The 17,086-nt window shown below is 54.7% G+C and overlaps 1 protein-coding gene across 2 annotated transcripts; it reads left to right on the top strand.

Annotated features, from left to right (window-relative positions):
* Window positions 1-293: 293 nt before the first annotated feature.
* CRTC2 (CREB regulated transcription coactivator 2) lies at window positions 294-16,357 on the top strand. 2 transcript variants are annotated; one of them, XM_069950245.1, is made up of 14 exons: window positions 294-468; window positions 4,357-4,458; window positions 7,212-7,328; window positions 7,541-7,602; window positions 9,484-9,552; window positions 9,780-9,883; window positions 10,473-10,552; window positions 10,631-10,680; window positions 10,754-10,995; window positions 12,821-13,224; window positions 13,306-14,217; window positions 14,290-14,364; window positions 14,527-14,611; window positions 15,936-16,357. In XM_069950245.1, exons 1-14 carry the CDS (start codon window positions 328-330, stop codon window positions 16,142-16,144), a joined length of 2,652 nt encoding a protein of 883 aa, XP_069806346.1. In that variant the 5' UTR covers window positions 294-327; the 3' UTR covers window positions 16,145-16,357. The 2 variants fall into 2 exon arrangements, with proteins under 2 accessions (XP_069806346.1, XP_069806345.1); XM_069950244.1 differs by having other exon boundaries at window positions 14,446-14,611.
* Window positions 16,358-17,086: the final 729 nt, after the last annotated feature.

The raw sequence follows: 17,086 nt of genomic DNA, 5'->3' as shown, positions 1-17,086 counted from the left end.
GTGATCAAACCTCTAGTAGCTTGCCCTGTATCAGACTGCGCGCCCAGGCTGTGAGGGCTGACTGGGGTAAGTCGCGCAGAGCAGGACGGGAGACTTAGTTCTATTCCTGGTCATGCTAACTGTAATACGGCCACTGTGAACCTCACTTCCCAGGAGGCACTGCGCCCTGCACCGCCCACTTATCGCAATGGTGAGAGGGACTTGTAGTTTATTTCCGCTGCTCCTGCCGCCTGTATTGTAGGGTTTGGGCGGAGCAGGACTACATTTCCCGACGTGCCTGGCGCTATGGCTACTCTCCCCTTGCACCCCAGCGGAAGGGCTGGAAATATGGCGGCTCCGGGGGCCAACGGGCCGGGCTCAGCCTCTAACCCGCGCAAGTTTAGCGAGAAGATCGCTCTGCAGCGCCAGAGGCAGGCGGAGGAGACGGCGGCCTTCGAGGAGGTCATGATGGATATCGGCTCTACTCGGGTACTGCCTGCGACATATCGCGATATCTGACTTCTGTCATTCTATTACTCTGTAAAGCTGTCAGGGAGATCTCATCTGTCACATGTATCAGACATGTCACAGATCTCTGGTATCACTTATATCATTCACGGCACAGATCCCTGTCACACACACACACACACACACACACACACACACACATCCCTGTCACACACACACACACATCCCTGTCACACACACAGATCCCTGTCACACACACAGATCCCTGTCACACACACAAATCCCTGTCATACACACACACATCCCTGTCATACACACACACATCCCTGTCATACACACACACATCCCTGTCTCACACACACACACAGATCCCTGTCATACACACACAGATCCCTGTCACACACACACACAGATCCCTGTCACACACACACACACACACACACACATACACACACACATCCCTATCACACACACACACACAGATCCCTGTCACACACACACAGATCCCTGTCACACACACACACACAGATCCCTGTCACACACACACACACAGATCCCTGTCACACACACAGATCCCTGTCACACACACACACACACACAGATCCCTGTCACACACACACACAGATCCCTGTCACACACACACAAATCCCTGACACACACACACACATCCCTGTCTCACACACGCACAGATCCCTGTCACACACGCACAGATCCCTGACACACACACACACGCACACATCCCTGTCTCACACACGCACAGATCCCTGTCACACACGCACAGATCCCTCACACACACACACACACACACACACACAGATCCCTATCACACACACAGATCCCTGTCACACACACACACACAGATCCCTGTCACACACACGCACAGATCCCTGTCATACACACACACATCCATGTCATACACACACAGATCCCTGTCATACACACACAGATCCCTGTCATACACACACAGATCCCTGTCATACACACACAGATCCCTGTCACACACACAGATCCCTGTCTCACACACACACACACAGATCCCTGTCACACACACACACAGATCCCTGTCACACACACACACACACACACACACATACACACACAGATCCCTATCACACACACACACACACACACACACAGATCCCTGTCACACACACACAGATCCCTGTCACACACACACACAGATCCCTGTCACACACACACACAGATCCCTGTCACACACACACACACACAGATCCCTGTCACACACACAGATCCCTGTCTCACACACACACACACACACACACACACACACAGATCCCTGTCACACACACACACACAAATCCCTGACACACACACACACACACACACACATCCCTGTCTCACACACGCACAGATCCCTGTCACACACGCACAGATCCCTGACACACACGCACAGATCCCTCACACACACACACACACACACAGATCCCTATCACACACACAGATCCCTGTCACACACACACACAGATCCCTGTCACACACACACACAGATCCCTGTCACACACACGCACAGATCCCTGTCACACACACACACGCACAGATCCCTGTCACACACACACACGCACAGATCCCTGTCACACACACGCGCACAGATCCCTGTCACACACACGCGCACAGATCCCTGTCACACACACGCGCACAGATCCCTGTCACACACACGCGCACAGATCCCTGTCACACACACGCGCACAGATCCCTGTCACACACACACGCGCACAGATCCCTGTCACACACACACGCGCACAGATCCCTGTCACACACACACACGCGCACAGATCCCTGTCACACACACACACGCGCACAGATCCCTGTCACACACACACACGCGCACAGATCCCTGTCACACACACACACGCGCACAGATCCCTGTCACACACACACGCGCACAGATCCCTGTCACACACACATGCGCACAGATCCCTGTCACACACACACGCGCACAGATCCCTGTCACACACACACGCGCACAGATCCCTGTCACACACACACGCGCACAGATCCCTGTCACACACACACGCGCACAGATCCCTGTCACACACACACGCGCACAGATCCCTGTCACACACACACGCGCACAGATCCCTGTCACACACACACTCGCACAGATCCCTGTCACACACACACGCGCACAGATCCCTGTCACACACACACGCGCACAGATCCCTGTCACACCACACACGCGCACAGATCCCTGTCACACACACACGCGCACAGATCCCTGTCACACACACACGCGCACAGATCCCTGTCACACACACACGCGCACAGATCCCTGTCACACACACACGCGCACAGATCCCTGTCACACACACACGCGCACAGATCCCTGTCACACACACACGCGCACAGATCCCTGTCACACACACACGCGCACAGATCCCTGTCACACACACACGCGCACAGATCCCTGTCACACACACACGCGCACAGATCCCTGTCACACACACACGCGCACAGATCCCTGTCACACACACACGCGCACAGATCCCTGTCACACACACACGCGCACAGATCCCTGTCACACACACACGCGCACAGATCCCTGTCACACACACACGCGCACAGATCCCTGTCACACACACACGCGCACAGATCCCTGTCACACACACACGCGCACAGATCCCTGTCCACACACACACGAGCACAGATCCCTGTCACACACACACGCGCACAGATCCCTGTCACACACACACGCGCACAGATCCCTGTCACACACACACGCGCACAGATCCCTGTCACACACACACGCGCACAGATCCCTGTCACACACACACGCGCACAGATCCCTGTCACACACACACGCGCACAGATCCCTGTCACACACACAACGCGCACAGATCCCTGTCACACACACACGCGCACAGATCCCTGTCACACACACACGCGCACAGATCCCTGTCACACACACACGCGCACAGATCCCTGTCACACACACACGCGCACAGATCCCTGTCACACACACACGCGCACAGATCCCTGTCACACACACACGCGCACAGATCCCTGTCACACACACACGCGCACAGATCCCTGTCACACACACACGCGCACAGATCCCTGTCACACACACACGCGCACAGATCCCTGTCACACACACACGCGCACAGATCCCTGTCACACACACACGCGCACAGATCCCTGTCACACACACACGCGCACAGATCCCTGTCACACACACACGCGCACAGATTCCTGTCACACACACACGCACACACACGCACACATCCCTGTCACACACACACACGCACGCACACATCCCTGTCACACGTCTCTTACGGATCACTGGTGACGTGTGTGTTATATATGTAATAGATTGCTGGTGACGTGTGTGTTATATATGTAATAGATTGCTGGTGACGTGTGTGTTATATATGTAATAGATTGCTGGTGACGCTGGTCAGGCAGATCACTATGTGTGGTACATTTTTATAGATCTCTGGTGTCATACATGTTGTGTCACTGGATTTGATGCTGGTCAGGCAGATCACTATGTGTGGTACATTTTATAGATCTCTGGTGTCATACATGTTGTGTCACTGGATTTGTGCATCATACATGTTGACTGGTGTTACATGTGTCATACTTGTCTCCCATCACCGCCGTCATACTTGTCTCCCATCACCGCCGTCGTACTTGTCTCCCATCACCGCCGTCGTACTTGTCTCCCATCACCGCCGTCGTACTTGTCTCCCATCACCGCCGTCATACTTGTCTCCCATCACCGCCGTCATACTTGTCTCCCATCACCGCCGTCATACTTGTCTCCCATCACCGCCGTCATACTTGTCTCCCATCACCGCCGTCATACTTGTCTCCCATCACTGCAGCCGTGTGTATATGTAACCAGTAGGGGGGGTGCAGTGGGTTTGGCTGATCTGTTGTGTTTTGCAGATGCAGGTACAAAAGCTGAGGATGGCGCACATGAGGGGCTCCTACTATGGCGGCTCCCTTCCCAATGTCAATCAGATCAGCAGTGGATCCACAGAGTTTCAGGTAAAACTTTGTTCTTATCTCCCGCCCCTTCCTCCTCCTTACCCTCTCATCTCCCCTGTCCCTTCTTCCTCCTCCTTACCCTCTCTCATCTCCCCTGTCCCTTCTTCCTCCTCCTTACCCTCTCTCATCTCCCCTATCCCTTCTTCCTCCTCCTTACCCTCTCTCATCTCCCCTGTCCCTTCTTCCTCCTCCTTACCCTCTCTCATCTCCCCTGTCCCTTCCTCCTCCTTACCCTCTCTCATCTCTCCTGTCCCTTCCTCCTCCTTACCCTCCTCTCACCTCTCCTGTCCCTTCCTCCTCCTTACCCTCTCTCATCTCTCCTGTCCCTTCCTCCTCCTTACCTTCTCTCATCTCTCCTGTCTCTTCCTCCTCCTTACCCTCCTCTCACCTCTCCTGTCCCTTCCTCCTCCTTACCCTCTCTCATCTCCCATGTCCCTTCCTCCTCCTTACCCTCTCTCATCTCTCCTGTCCCTTCCTCCTCCTTACCTTCTCTCATCTCTCCTGTCTCTTCCTCCTCCTTACCCTCCTCACCTCTCCTGTCCCTTCCTCCTCCTTACTCTCCTCTCACCTCTCCTGTCCCTTCCTCCTCCTTACCCTCTCTCATCTCTCCTGTCCCTTCTTCCTCCTCCTTACCCTCTCTCATCTCCCCTGTCCCTTCCTCCTCCTTATCCTCTCTCACCTCTCCTGTCCCTTCCTCCTCCTTACCCTCCTCTCACCTCTCCTGTCCCTTCCTCCTCCTTACCCTCCTCTCACCTCTCCTGTCCCTTCCTCCTCCTTACCCTCCTCTCACCTCTCCTGTCTCTTCCTCCTCCTTACCCTCTCTCATCTCTCCTCTCTTCCTCCTCCTTACCCTCTCTCATCTCCCCTGTCCCTTCCTCCTCCTTACCCTCTCTCATCTCTCCTGTCCCTTCTTCCTCCTCCTTACCCTCTCTCATCTCTCCTGTCCCTTCTTCCTCCTCCTTACCTTCTCTCATCTCTCCTGTCCCTTCCTCCTCCTTACCCTCACTCATCTCTCCTGTCCCTTCTTCCTCCTCCTTACCTTCTCTCATCTCTCCTGTCCCTTCCTCCTCCTTACCCTCTCTCATCTCTCCTGTCCCTTCTTCATCCTCTCACCTCTCCTGTCTCTTCCTCCTCCTTACCCTCTCTCATCTCTCCTGTCCCTTCCTCCTCCTTACCCTCTCATGTCTCCTGTCCCTTCTTCCTCCTCCTTACCCTCTCTCATCTCTCCTGTCCCTTCTTCCTCCTCCTTACCCTCTCTCATCTCTCCTGTCCCTTCTTCCTCCTCCTTACCCTCTCTCATCTCTCCTGTCCCTTCTTCCTCCTCCTTACCCTCTCTCATCTCTCCTGTCCCTTCCTCCTCCTTACCCTCCTCTCACCTCTCCTGTCCCTTCCTCCTCCTTACCCTCCTCTCACCTCTCCTGTCTCTTCCTCCTCCTTACCCTCCTCTCACCTCTCCTGTCTCTTCCTCCTCCTTACCCTCCTCTCACCTCTCCTGTCTCTTCCTCCTCCTTACCCTCCCTCATCTCTCCTGTCCCTTCCTCCTCCTTACCCTCTTTCATCTATCCTGTCTCTTCTTCCTCCTCCTTACCCTCTCTCATCTCTTGTGTCCCTTCCTCCTCCTTACCCTCCTCTCACCTCTCCTGTCCCTTCCTCCTCCTTACCCTCCTCTCACCTCTCCTGTCTCTTCCTCCTACTTACCCTCTCTCATCTCTCCTGTCCCTTCCTCCTCCTTACCCTCCTCTCACCTCTCCTGTCTCTTCCTCCTCCTTACCCTCTCTCATCTCCCCTGTCCCTTCCTCCTCCTTACCCTCCCTCATCTCTCCTGTCCCTTCCTCCTCCTTACCTTCTTTCATCTATCCTGTCCCTTCTTACTCTCTCATCTCTCCTGTCCCTTCCTCCTCCTTACCCTCTCTCATCTCTCCTGTCCCTTCCTCCTCCTTACCCTCCTCTCACCTCTCCTGTCTCTTCCTCCTCCTTACCCTCCTCTCACCTCTCCTGTCCCTTCCTCCTCCTTACCCTCTCTCATCTCTCCTGTCCCTTCCTCCTCCTTACCCTCCTCTCACCTCTCCTGTCTCTTTCTCCTCCTTACCCTCTCTCATCTCTCCTGTCCCTTCCTCCTCCTTACCCTCCTCTCACCTCTCCTGTCTCTTTCTCCTCCTTACCCTCTCTCATCTCTCCTGTCCCTTCTTCCTCCTCCTTTCCCTCTCTCACCTCTCCTGTCTCTTCCTCCTCCTTACCCTCTCTCATCTCCCCTGTCCCTTCCTCCTCCTTACCCTCCCTCATCTCTCCTGTCCCTTCCTCCTCCTTACCTTCTTTCATCTATCCTGTCCCTTCTTACTCTCTCATCTCTCCTGTCCCTTCCTCCTCCTTACCCTCTCTCATCTCTCCTGTCCCTTCCTCCTCCTTACCCTCCTCTCACCTCTCCTGTCTCTTCCTCCTCCTTACCCTCCTCTCACCTCTCCTGTCCCTTCCTCCTCCTTACCCTCTCTCATCTCTCCTGTCCCTTCCTCCTCCTTACCCTCCTCTCACCTCTCCTGTCTCTTTCTCCTCCTTACCCTCCTCTCACCTCTCCTGTCCCTTCCTCCTCCTTACCCTCCTCTCACCTCTCCTGTCCCTTCCTCCTCCTTACCTTCTTTCATCTCTCCTGTCCCTTCTTCCTCCTCCTTACCCTCTCTCATCTCTCCTGTCCCTTCCTCCTCCTCCTTACCCTCTCTTTTGTTACTGATAAGCCCTCACCCCCTTTTATCTTGCAGGGTGTCCCACAATCACCGTTGGACCCACGGAGCACCCGACATCATGGCTTGGTGGAGAGAGTCCAGCATCGGGACCCCCGTAGGATGATGTCCCCGCTGCGCCGCTACATGCGACAGATATCCTTATACGTGCTGTTATATGGGGAGTAGATATCTGTGATATACAGCTTAGCCCCCTCCCCCACTGTATAGACATTATCCCGCTCTGGTAAGTGTCCCCCAGTATCAGCGCCCCCCCTGTCCAGGTTTGGTCCTGCAGTTCAGCCTGGGTCCTGGAGCGCAGGGCACACAGTCTATCCATCACTCATGACTTTCCTTAGCAGTGTCACCTGGACAGCTCTCCATACGGCACCTCTTATCCGTCTCCGCACCAGGAGTCCTCCTGGAGAAGGTAATATGGCGGCTGAGTGGGCCATCACTGCAGGGTTCAGTCCTTCAGGAGCTTTGTGGGTGGATTCCTCTAACTTACTGTGTGTGATCTCTATTCACAACCAGAGCAGCTCTTTCCTGGCCAGGGGGTGGCCATGTTGTCTTTATGATTGTTCCCTTTACTGATATAGATTTTTTTAGTCACTGCCCCGCCCTTACTGAGCTAGAGGTCAGTCAGGTCTCCACACACCTCCGGAGCTGCACTCACTATTCGGCTGTTAGATCCGGTCTTTGCAGCTCTGGAGGTGACCGGAGGAACTCACTATTGTACTGTTATATCCTGTCTTTTCCCCGGTCACCTCCAGAGCTGCACTCTCTATTCTGCTCTTACATTCTGTCTTTTCCTTCATTCACCTCCAGAGCTGCACTCACTATTGTACTGTTACATCCTGTCTTTTCCCCGGTCACCTCCAGAGCTGCACTCTCTATTCTGCTCTTACACTCTGTCTTTTCCTTCATTCACCTCCAGAGCTGCACTCACTATTGTACTGTTACATCCTGTCTTTTCCCCGGTCACCTCCAGAGCTGCACTCTCTATTCTGCTCTTACATTCTGTCTTTTCCTTCATTCACCCCCAGAGCTGCAGTCTCTATTCTGCTTTTACATCCTGTCTTTTCCTCCGGTCACCTCCAGAGCTGCACTCTCTATTCTGCTCTTACATTCTGTCTTTTCCTTCATTCACCTCCAGAGCTGCACTCACTATTGTACTGTTACATCCTGTCTTTTCCCCGGTCACCTCCAGAGCTGCACTCTTTATTCTGCTCTTACATTCTGTCTTTTCCTTCATTCACCCCCAGAGCTGCAGTCTCTATTCTGCTTTTACATCCTGTCTTTTCCTCCGGTCACCTTCAGAGCTGCACTCTCTATTCGGCTGTTACATCCTGTCTTTTCCTCCAGTCGCCTCCAGAGCTGCACTCACTATTCGTCCGGATTTAACAGTCTTTTCCTCCGGTCACCTTCAGAGCTGCACTCACTATTCGGCTGTTACATCCTGTCTTTTCCTCCGGTCACCTTCAGAGCTGCACTCACTATTCGGCTGTTAGATCCGGTCTTTTCCTCTGGTCACCTTCAGAGCTGCACTCACTATTCGGCTGTTAGATCCGGTCTTTTCCTCTGGTCACCTTCAGAGCTGCACTCACTATTCGGCTGTTGGATCCAGTCTTTTCCTCCGGTCACCTTCAGAGCTGCACTCACTATTCGGCTGTTAGATCCGGTCTTTTCCTCTGGTCACCTTCAGAGCTGCACTTACTATTCGGCTGTTAGATCCGTTCTTTTCCTCCGGTCACCTTCAGAGCTGCACTTACTATTCGGCTGTTAGATCCTGTTTTTTTCCTCTGGTCACCTCCAGAGCTGCACTCACTATTCGGCTGTTAGATCCGGTCTTTTCCTCTGGTCACCTTCAGAGCTGCACTCACTATTCGGCTGTTAGATCCGGTCTTTTCCTCTGGTCACCTTCAGAGCTGCACTCACTATTCGGCTGTTAGATCCGTTCTTTTCCTCCGGTCACCTTCAGAGCTGCACTCACTATTCGGCTGTTAGATTCGTTCTTTTCCTCTGGTCACCTCCAGAGCTGCACTCATGTATTTCCTGAGCTCCTGTTGGCTCTCTCAGGGTCTTGCTGTATGTTCAGTATTCTGAAGGTTTAGAGTAAGATGCTTTCTAGCGCCACCCCTGTCCTGAGGTTGTGTCTGTTATTGCGCTCCAGCTGTCCACTAATCACTATGGGTATATGTATGGTGTAGTTTGTCGCCCCTCCCCCCCCCCCACCCGCAGTAGCGGTGTGTGCCGTGTCTGTGTGTGACCACTAGGAGCACTTTAATAATGCTTTTTTTTTCTCCTGAAGGAACCTCCCCTGGGGTAACTACCCCCCGGACACAGGCCAGCTCTTTAGGCTGCCGAGCGCGTTGAACAGGTGAAGCTCGGTGTGCGTCTGCTTGCTCCCCCCCTTCCTGTGCTAGGATACCCCGCTGCTTACTGGGTGCTCTCTGCTTTGCGGCTGCGCTGTGTGAATGTGTCCGTGTTCCTATGACCCCTGCAGTGAGATGCCGCTTCCAGCTTGGCCCCTGTCTTCTGCCTCCTTGTGCCAGTCATGTGCCCGTCCTGACAGAATTGTGCGTTGTTCCTCCCCTCCTTCATCAGAACCAACTCAGATTCTGCCCTGCACACCAGCGTGATGAACCCTGCCTCCCAGGAGCCGTACCCCGGACTGCCACAGGGGGTCCCCACCCCAACCCGGAGGAGTGGTAAGTGACCGCTGCCTAGATCAGCAGTCATTAAAGGGGTACTCCAGCAAAGGAAAATAAATGAATAAATCAACCAGTGTCAGAAAGTTCTACAGTTTAGTCATAAATCTCCATTCTTTCAGCACTTATCAGCTGCTGTATGTCCTGTAGGAGTGGTGTATTCTCTCTAGTGCTCTCTGCTGCCACCTCTGTCCATGTCAGGAACTGTCCAGAGCAGGAGAGGTTTTCTATGGGGATTTGCTGCTGCTCTGGACAGTTCCTGACATGGACAGAGGTGGCAGCAGAGAGCACTGTGTCAGACTGGGGAGAATACACCACTTCCTGCAGGAAATACAGCAGCTGATAAGTACTGGAACACTGGAGATTTTTTAATAGAAGTAAGAAAAGAGAAAAAAAATGACACCTAGTGGTTGATGCTGTAACTTTAAAATTCACACAGGACACAACATTTTATTTAAGTACAGTGAATTATAGCTGTGCTGAGTATTGAAGCGTCTGTCAGAGTCCGCAGGGTCGGTTTTTATTAAGGGGTCTCTCTAAGAGCGATGGGGCGGCAGTATGGCCTCACGCTCTCCATCATCTCTCGCAGCCTTCCCGTTCAGCGTTCCGGCCATAGAGGAGTCTCAGACGGACGGTGGGCACTTACTGAGCCCATGTGACGCCAAAAAAGTGAGTGACGCAGGTATGTTATGGTGATGGATGGTGCCATGCCTGCCAATGGCCGTAACCGTACCCCCTTCTCCACAGCTGCCCTCTGCCTCTGCTCGGCCCAAGTCTTGCGAGGTCCCCGGGATAAAGTGAGTATAAGGGGAGCGGCCGGTCCTGACGGGGGCAGCAGCCGCATTCTCACTCTCTTTCTCCTCTCTATAGCATTTACCCCTCAGTGGATCAGCCTGTCAGTGTCCCCCAAAACCCCTCAGTTCTTAATACTGGGGGGTCACTACCAGACCTTACCAATCTCCACTTCCCATCCCCTCTGCCCACCCCCCTGGACCCAGATGAGTCGGGATTCAGCAGCTTAAGTGGTGGCAGCAGCACTGGGAACCTCACCAGCACCATGACCCATCTGGGCATCAGCAGAGTTGGCTTCCCCCCCGGATTTAACTCATCAGGTACAGATAGCATTGTGCTCTAATGTCCATATACACTCCCCTAATACTACCCTCACACCATATACATCACCCCCCCACCCCAATACTACCCTCACACTATATACATCACCCCCCCCCCCCGATACTACCCTCACACCATATACATCACCCCCCCACCCCGATACTACACTCACACCATATACATCACCCCCCCACCCCGATACTACACTCACACCATATACATCACCCCCCCCACCCCGATACTACACTCACACCATATACATCACCCCCCCCACCCCGATACTACCCTCACACTATATACATCACCCCCCCCCCCCCCCCCCGATACTGCCCTCACACCATATACATCACCCCCCCCCCCCGATACTGCCCTCACACCATATACATCACCCCCCCCACCCCGATACTGCCCTCACACCATATACATCACCCCCCCCGATACTGCCCTCACACCATATACACCCCCCCCCCCCGATACTGCCCTCACACCATATACATCACCCCCCCCGATACTGCCCTCACACCATATACACCCCCCCCCGATACTGCCCTCACACCATATACACCCCCCCCATACTGCCCTCACACTATATACATCACATTCCCCCTATACTGCCCTCACACCATATACACCCCCCCCATACTGCCCTCACACCATATACATCCCCCCTATACTGCCCTCACACCATATACATCCCCCCTATACTGCCCTCACACTATATACATCACCCCCCCCCATACTGCCCTCACACCATATACACCCCCCCCCCCCCATACTGCCCTCACACCATATACACCCCCCCCATACTGCCCTCACACCATATACACCCCCCCATACTGCCCTCACACCATATACATCCCCCCTATACTGCCCTCACACCATATACATCCCCCCCCATACTGCCCTCACACTATATACATCACATCCCCCCCATACTGCCCTCACACCATATACATCCCCCCCATACTGCCCTCACACTATATACATCACCCCCCCCCCATACTGCCCTCACACCATATACATCCCCCCTATACTGCCCTCACACATATACATCCCCCCCCCATACTGCCCTCACACTATATACATCACCCCCCCCCCCCATACTGCCCTCACACCATATACATCCCCCCATACTGCCCTCACACCATATACATCCCCCCCCATACTGCCCTCACACCATATACATCCCCCCCATACTGCCCTCACACCATATACATCCCCCCCTATACTGCCCTCACACCATATACATCCCCCCCCCCCATACTGCCCTCACACCATATACATCCCCCCCATACTGCCCTCACACCATATACATCCCCCCCCCCATACTACCCTCACACCATATACATCCCCCCCCCATACTGCCCTCACACTATATACATCCCCCCCATACTGCCCTCACACCATATACATCCCCCCCTATACTGCCCTCACACCATATACATCCCCCCCCCCATACTGCCCTCACACCATATACATCCCCCCCCCCATACTGCCCTCACACCATATACATCCCCCCCATACTGCCCTCACACCATATACATCCCCCCCCCCATACTGCCCTCACACCATATACATCCCCCCCATACTGCCCTCACACCATATACATCCCCCCCCCATACTACCCTCACACCATATACATCCCCCCATACTACCCTCACACCATATACATCCCCCCATACTGCCCTCACACTATATACATCCCCCCCCCCATACTACCCTCACACCATATACATCCCCCCATACTGCCCTCACACTATATACACATCACCCCCCCATACTGCCCTCACACTATGGGTGACTCTTTGGTCTTCTTGCTTGCAGGTTTCCCGTCTTCGGCCGTTGTGCAGACCTCTCTCAGCCGTCAGTCCCTGCAGTCGTCTCTGAGTAACCCCAACCTCCAGACCTCGCTCAGCAGCGCCTCCCTGCAGACGTCCTACAGTAACCCATCCCTGCAGTCGTCCCTCAGCAGTCAGTCTCTGCCGTCTTCTCTCAGCAATCAGTCCCTGTCCCCCTCGGCCAGCAGCCATAGTCTTCCCTCCGCCTACAGCACACCATCTTCCCCATCCTCCTCTTCCTCCTTCCCTCCTTTGGCCTCGCTGAACACCTCCCCTCGCCGCAGGGTCCCGCTCAGCCCGCTTACGCTGCCTATGGCCAGTGACTCCAGGAGGCAGCACCAGAAGCAGTTCTCGCCTACCATGTCTCCGACGCTGACGTCCATCACCCAGGTAACGTCCATGGAGTGCTCGTACCAGGCGGCCGGCCCTCTTCTTCTGGATCCACCTTTCTCATGTGTTTGTCTTTTGTAGGGAGTTCCTCTGGATACCAGCAAAATGCCAGCAGAGCAGAGACTGCCGCCTTACCATTATAACCACCCCAGTATACTGCACCATTCTCATCCACCAGTGCATAATTCCCAGCAGCCTTTGCACCATCCCCAGCAGAAAGTGTCAGACTCCCAGCAGCCTCTGCACCATTCCCAGCAGTCAGTCCACGACTCCCAGCAGCCTCTGCACCATTCCCAGCAGTCAGTCCATGACTCCCAGCAGCCTCTGCACCATTCCCAGCAGTCAGTCCACGACTCCCAGCAGCCTCTGCACCATTCCCAGCAGTCAGTCCACGACTCCCAGCAGCCTCTGCACCATTCCCAGCAGTCAGTCCATGACTCCCAGCAGCCTCTGCACCATTCCCAGCAGTCAGTCCATGACTCACAGCAGCCTCTGCACCATTCCCAGCAGTCAGTCCGTGACTCCCAGCAGCCTCTGCACCGTTCCCAGCAGCCAGTCTGTGACTCCCAGCAGCCTCTGCACCATTCCCAGCAGCCAGTCCGTGACTCCCAGCAGCCTCTGCACCATTCCCAGCAGCCAGTCCGTGACTCCCAGCAGCCTCTGCACCATTCCCAGCAGTCAGTGCATAATTCCCATCAGCCTTTGCTTCATTCCCAGCAGTCAGTCCCAGACTCCCAGCAGCGTTTGCACCATTCCCATCATCCAGTCCAAGACTCCCAGCAGCCTCTGCACCACTCCCAGCAGTCGTTACGTCAGTCCCAGAATCCCCAGCCACAGACCCATCATGGGCAGCCTGTAGTGGAGGAGATTTCCCAGAAGCCCTGCCACAAATACACCCATGGCATAGTGCCGGGCATGCAGCCGTTCCTGTTCCAGCAGAACTCGGGGGGCTCCTTCTACCAACCGTCTTTTGGAGACTACACACTTAATAATGTAAGTTCTTGGGGTGCTCTTCTCCCCCCAGACCGGTTGTGCTGTGTCTGACTGTCCTCTCTGTTTCTGCAGTCTCTGCTCAGCAGTCTCTTTGATGACTGTGATCTACAGCTGTCGGCTCAGCAGGCCAGCACTCTATCACAACAGGTACAGGTGTCAGGGCATGATGGGAATTAGGTTTGCAGGTTGGGGTGCACTAGGACCCTGATTGTCTGCGTCTGTGCTCAGTTTGAACAGTGTAACATGGTGGAGGGCGGACGCCTGGGCCTGAGTGGCGGCTACTTTCCTGAACACTTTCCCTCTGCGCAGAACTCAGGCTCCTCGCAGTCTCTGAAGAAACTCAACAACAGTAATGGCAGCCGCCATGACCCCATCCCCAACATCATCCTGACAGGTGAGTGTGCACCTCTCCGTTCCCCTCTGTGTCCCCCCATAACACTCTTCTCCTGGTGGTCCCCGCCCTTAACACTCTCCTCTTCCCCAGTTGTGGACTCTCCTCCTGGTGGTCTTCCCCCCCCCCCTGTAACACTCTCCTGGTGGTCTCCCCCCAGCCCCCCCCCCCCCTGTAACACTCTCCTGGTGGTCCCCCCCCCCCCCCCTGTAACACTCTCCTCCTGGTGGTCTCCCCCTCTAACACTCTCCTCCTGGTGGTCTCCCCCTATACACTCTCCTCCTGGTGGTCTCCCCCTATAACACTCTCCTCCTGGTGGTCTCCCCCCCCCCCCCCCCCCCCTGTAACACTCTCCTCCTGGTGGTCTCCCCCTATAACACTCTCCTCCTGGTGGTCTCCCCCTATAACACTCTCCTCCTGGTGGTCTCCCCCTATAACACTCTCCTCCTGGTGGTCTCCCCCTATAACACTCTCCTCCTGGTGGTCTCCCCCTATAACACTCTCCTCCTGGTGGTCTCCCCCTATAACACTCTCCTCCTGGTGGTCTCCCCCTATAACACTCTCCTCCTGGTGGTCTCCCCCTATAACACTCTCCTCCTGGTGGTCTCCCCCTATAACACTCTCCTCCTGGTGGTCTTCCCCCCCCCCCCCCCTATAACACTCTCCTCCTGGTGGTCTTCCCCCCCCCCCCCCTATAACACTCTCCTCCTGGTGGTCTCCCCACCCCTGTAATACTCTCCTCTTCCCTAGCTGTGGACTCTCCTCCTGGTGGTCTCCCCCTATAACACTCTCCTCCTGGTGGTCTTCCCCCCCCCCCCTGTAACACTCTCCCTTCTCAGCTGTGGACTCTCCTCCTGGTGGTCTTCCCCCCCCCTGTAACACTCTCCTCCTGGTGGTCTCCCCCTATAACACTCTCCTCCTGGTGGTCTCCCCCTATAACACTCTCCTCCTGGTGGTCTCCCCCTATAACACTCTCCTCCTGGTGGTCTCCCCCTATAACACTCTCCTCCTGGTGGTATCCCCCTATAACACTCTCCTCCTGGTGGTCTCCCCCTATAACACTCTCCTCCTGGTGGTCTTCCCCCTATAACACTCTCCTCCTGGTGGTCTTCCCCCTATAACACTCTCCTCCTGGTGGTCTTCCCCCTATAACACTCTCCTCCTGGTGGTCTCCCCCTATAACACTCTCCTCCTGGTGGTCTCCCCCTATAACACTCTCCTCCTGGTGGTCTCCCCCTATAACACTCTCCTCCTGGTGGTCTCCCCCTATAACACTCTCCTCCTGGTGGTCTTCCCCCCCCCCCTGTAACACTCTCCTTTTCCTCAGCTGTGGACTCTCCTCCCGGCTTCTCCAAAGAGATCACCAGCGCATTGTCCGCCGTCCCCGGCTTTGAAATGGATCAGTCTCTGGGTCTGGAGGAAGATCTGAACATTGAGCCCCTCACTTTGGACGGACTTAATATGCTGAGTGACCCGTACGCCCCCCTGACGGACGCCCTGGTGGAAGATTCCTTCCGCTCTGACCGGCTGCAGTGAAAAATTCCTGTCCTGTCTGGGCGGAGTGGTCAGCTGTCCAAGAGGGGAGAGCGTCAGGATCCCTGTGCCAGGGAGAAGCTGACTGTCCGGAGAGGCGCTCATGTGATGGAGGACATTGGGGGCGACTAGTCCTCGCCCCCCCACACGACTCGCCCTTGTGTCCGGTGGTGAACGTTCAGTGTAACATAATGTAAATGTAGATCTATTTCCTGAGCCCAGATGTCTATTTTATTATCTGCCCTCCCCAGAGGGTTGCTGATGGTTTTTTTAGAGAGGAATATATATTTTATTGCCCAATTCCGTAATATATATTTTATTATTCTTGGTGATCGGCGGCAGGGCCCGATAGCTCTTCCCATCGCCTCGGTTATTACATGATGCCCCATAGAGCTGGCAGATAAGATGGAGAAGCTGTGTGTGGTCTGAGAGGAGTGGGCCACAAGTATGGCTGCCGCCCTGTGTAGTGCTGACAGCGGCCATGTTATAGCAGCTTGCTGCCCATGACTTACATTGTCACCCATTAGTATGACCTTACAGTAACAATGTAGCTTCAGTATGCGAGCTCACATCCCACCTGGTGCAGCCTATATCTAGGTAAGGGTCACATCCCACCTGGTGCAGCCTATATCTAGGTAACACAGGGTCACATCCCACCTGGTGCAGCCTATATCTAGGTAACACAGGGTCACATCCCACCTGGTGCAGCCTATATCTAGGTACACTACAGGGTCACATCCCAATTCCCTGGTGCAGCCTATATCTAGGTAAGGGTCACATCCCACCTGGTGCAGGCCTATATCTAGGTAACACAGGGTCACATCCCACCTGGTGCAGCCTATATCTAGGTAACACAGTCACATCCCACCTGGTGCAGCCTATATCTAGGTAACACAGGGTCACATCCCACCTGGTGCAGCCTATATCTAGGTAACACCGGGTCAC

This window comes from Dendropsophus ebraccatus, chromosome 13 (genome assembly GCF_027789765.1).
Source record: "Dendropsophus ebraccatus isolate aDenEbr1 chromosome 13, aDenEbr1.pat, whole genome shotgun sequence".
NCBI lineage: Eukaryota > Metazoa > Chordata > Amphibia > Anura > Hylidae > Dendropsophus > Dendropsophus ebraccatus.
Note: the sequence above shows the minus strand (reverse complement) of the source record. Positions and strands in the feature narration are given on the sequence as shown.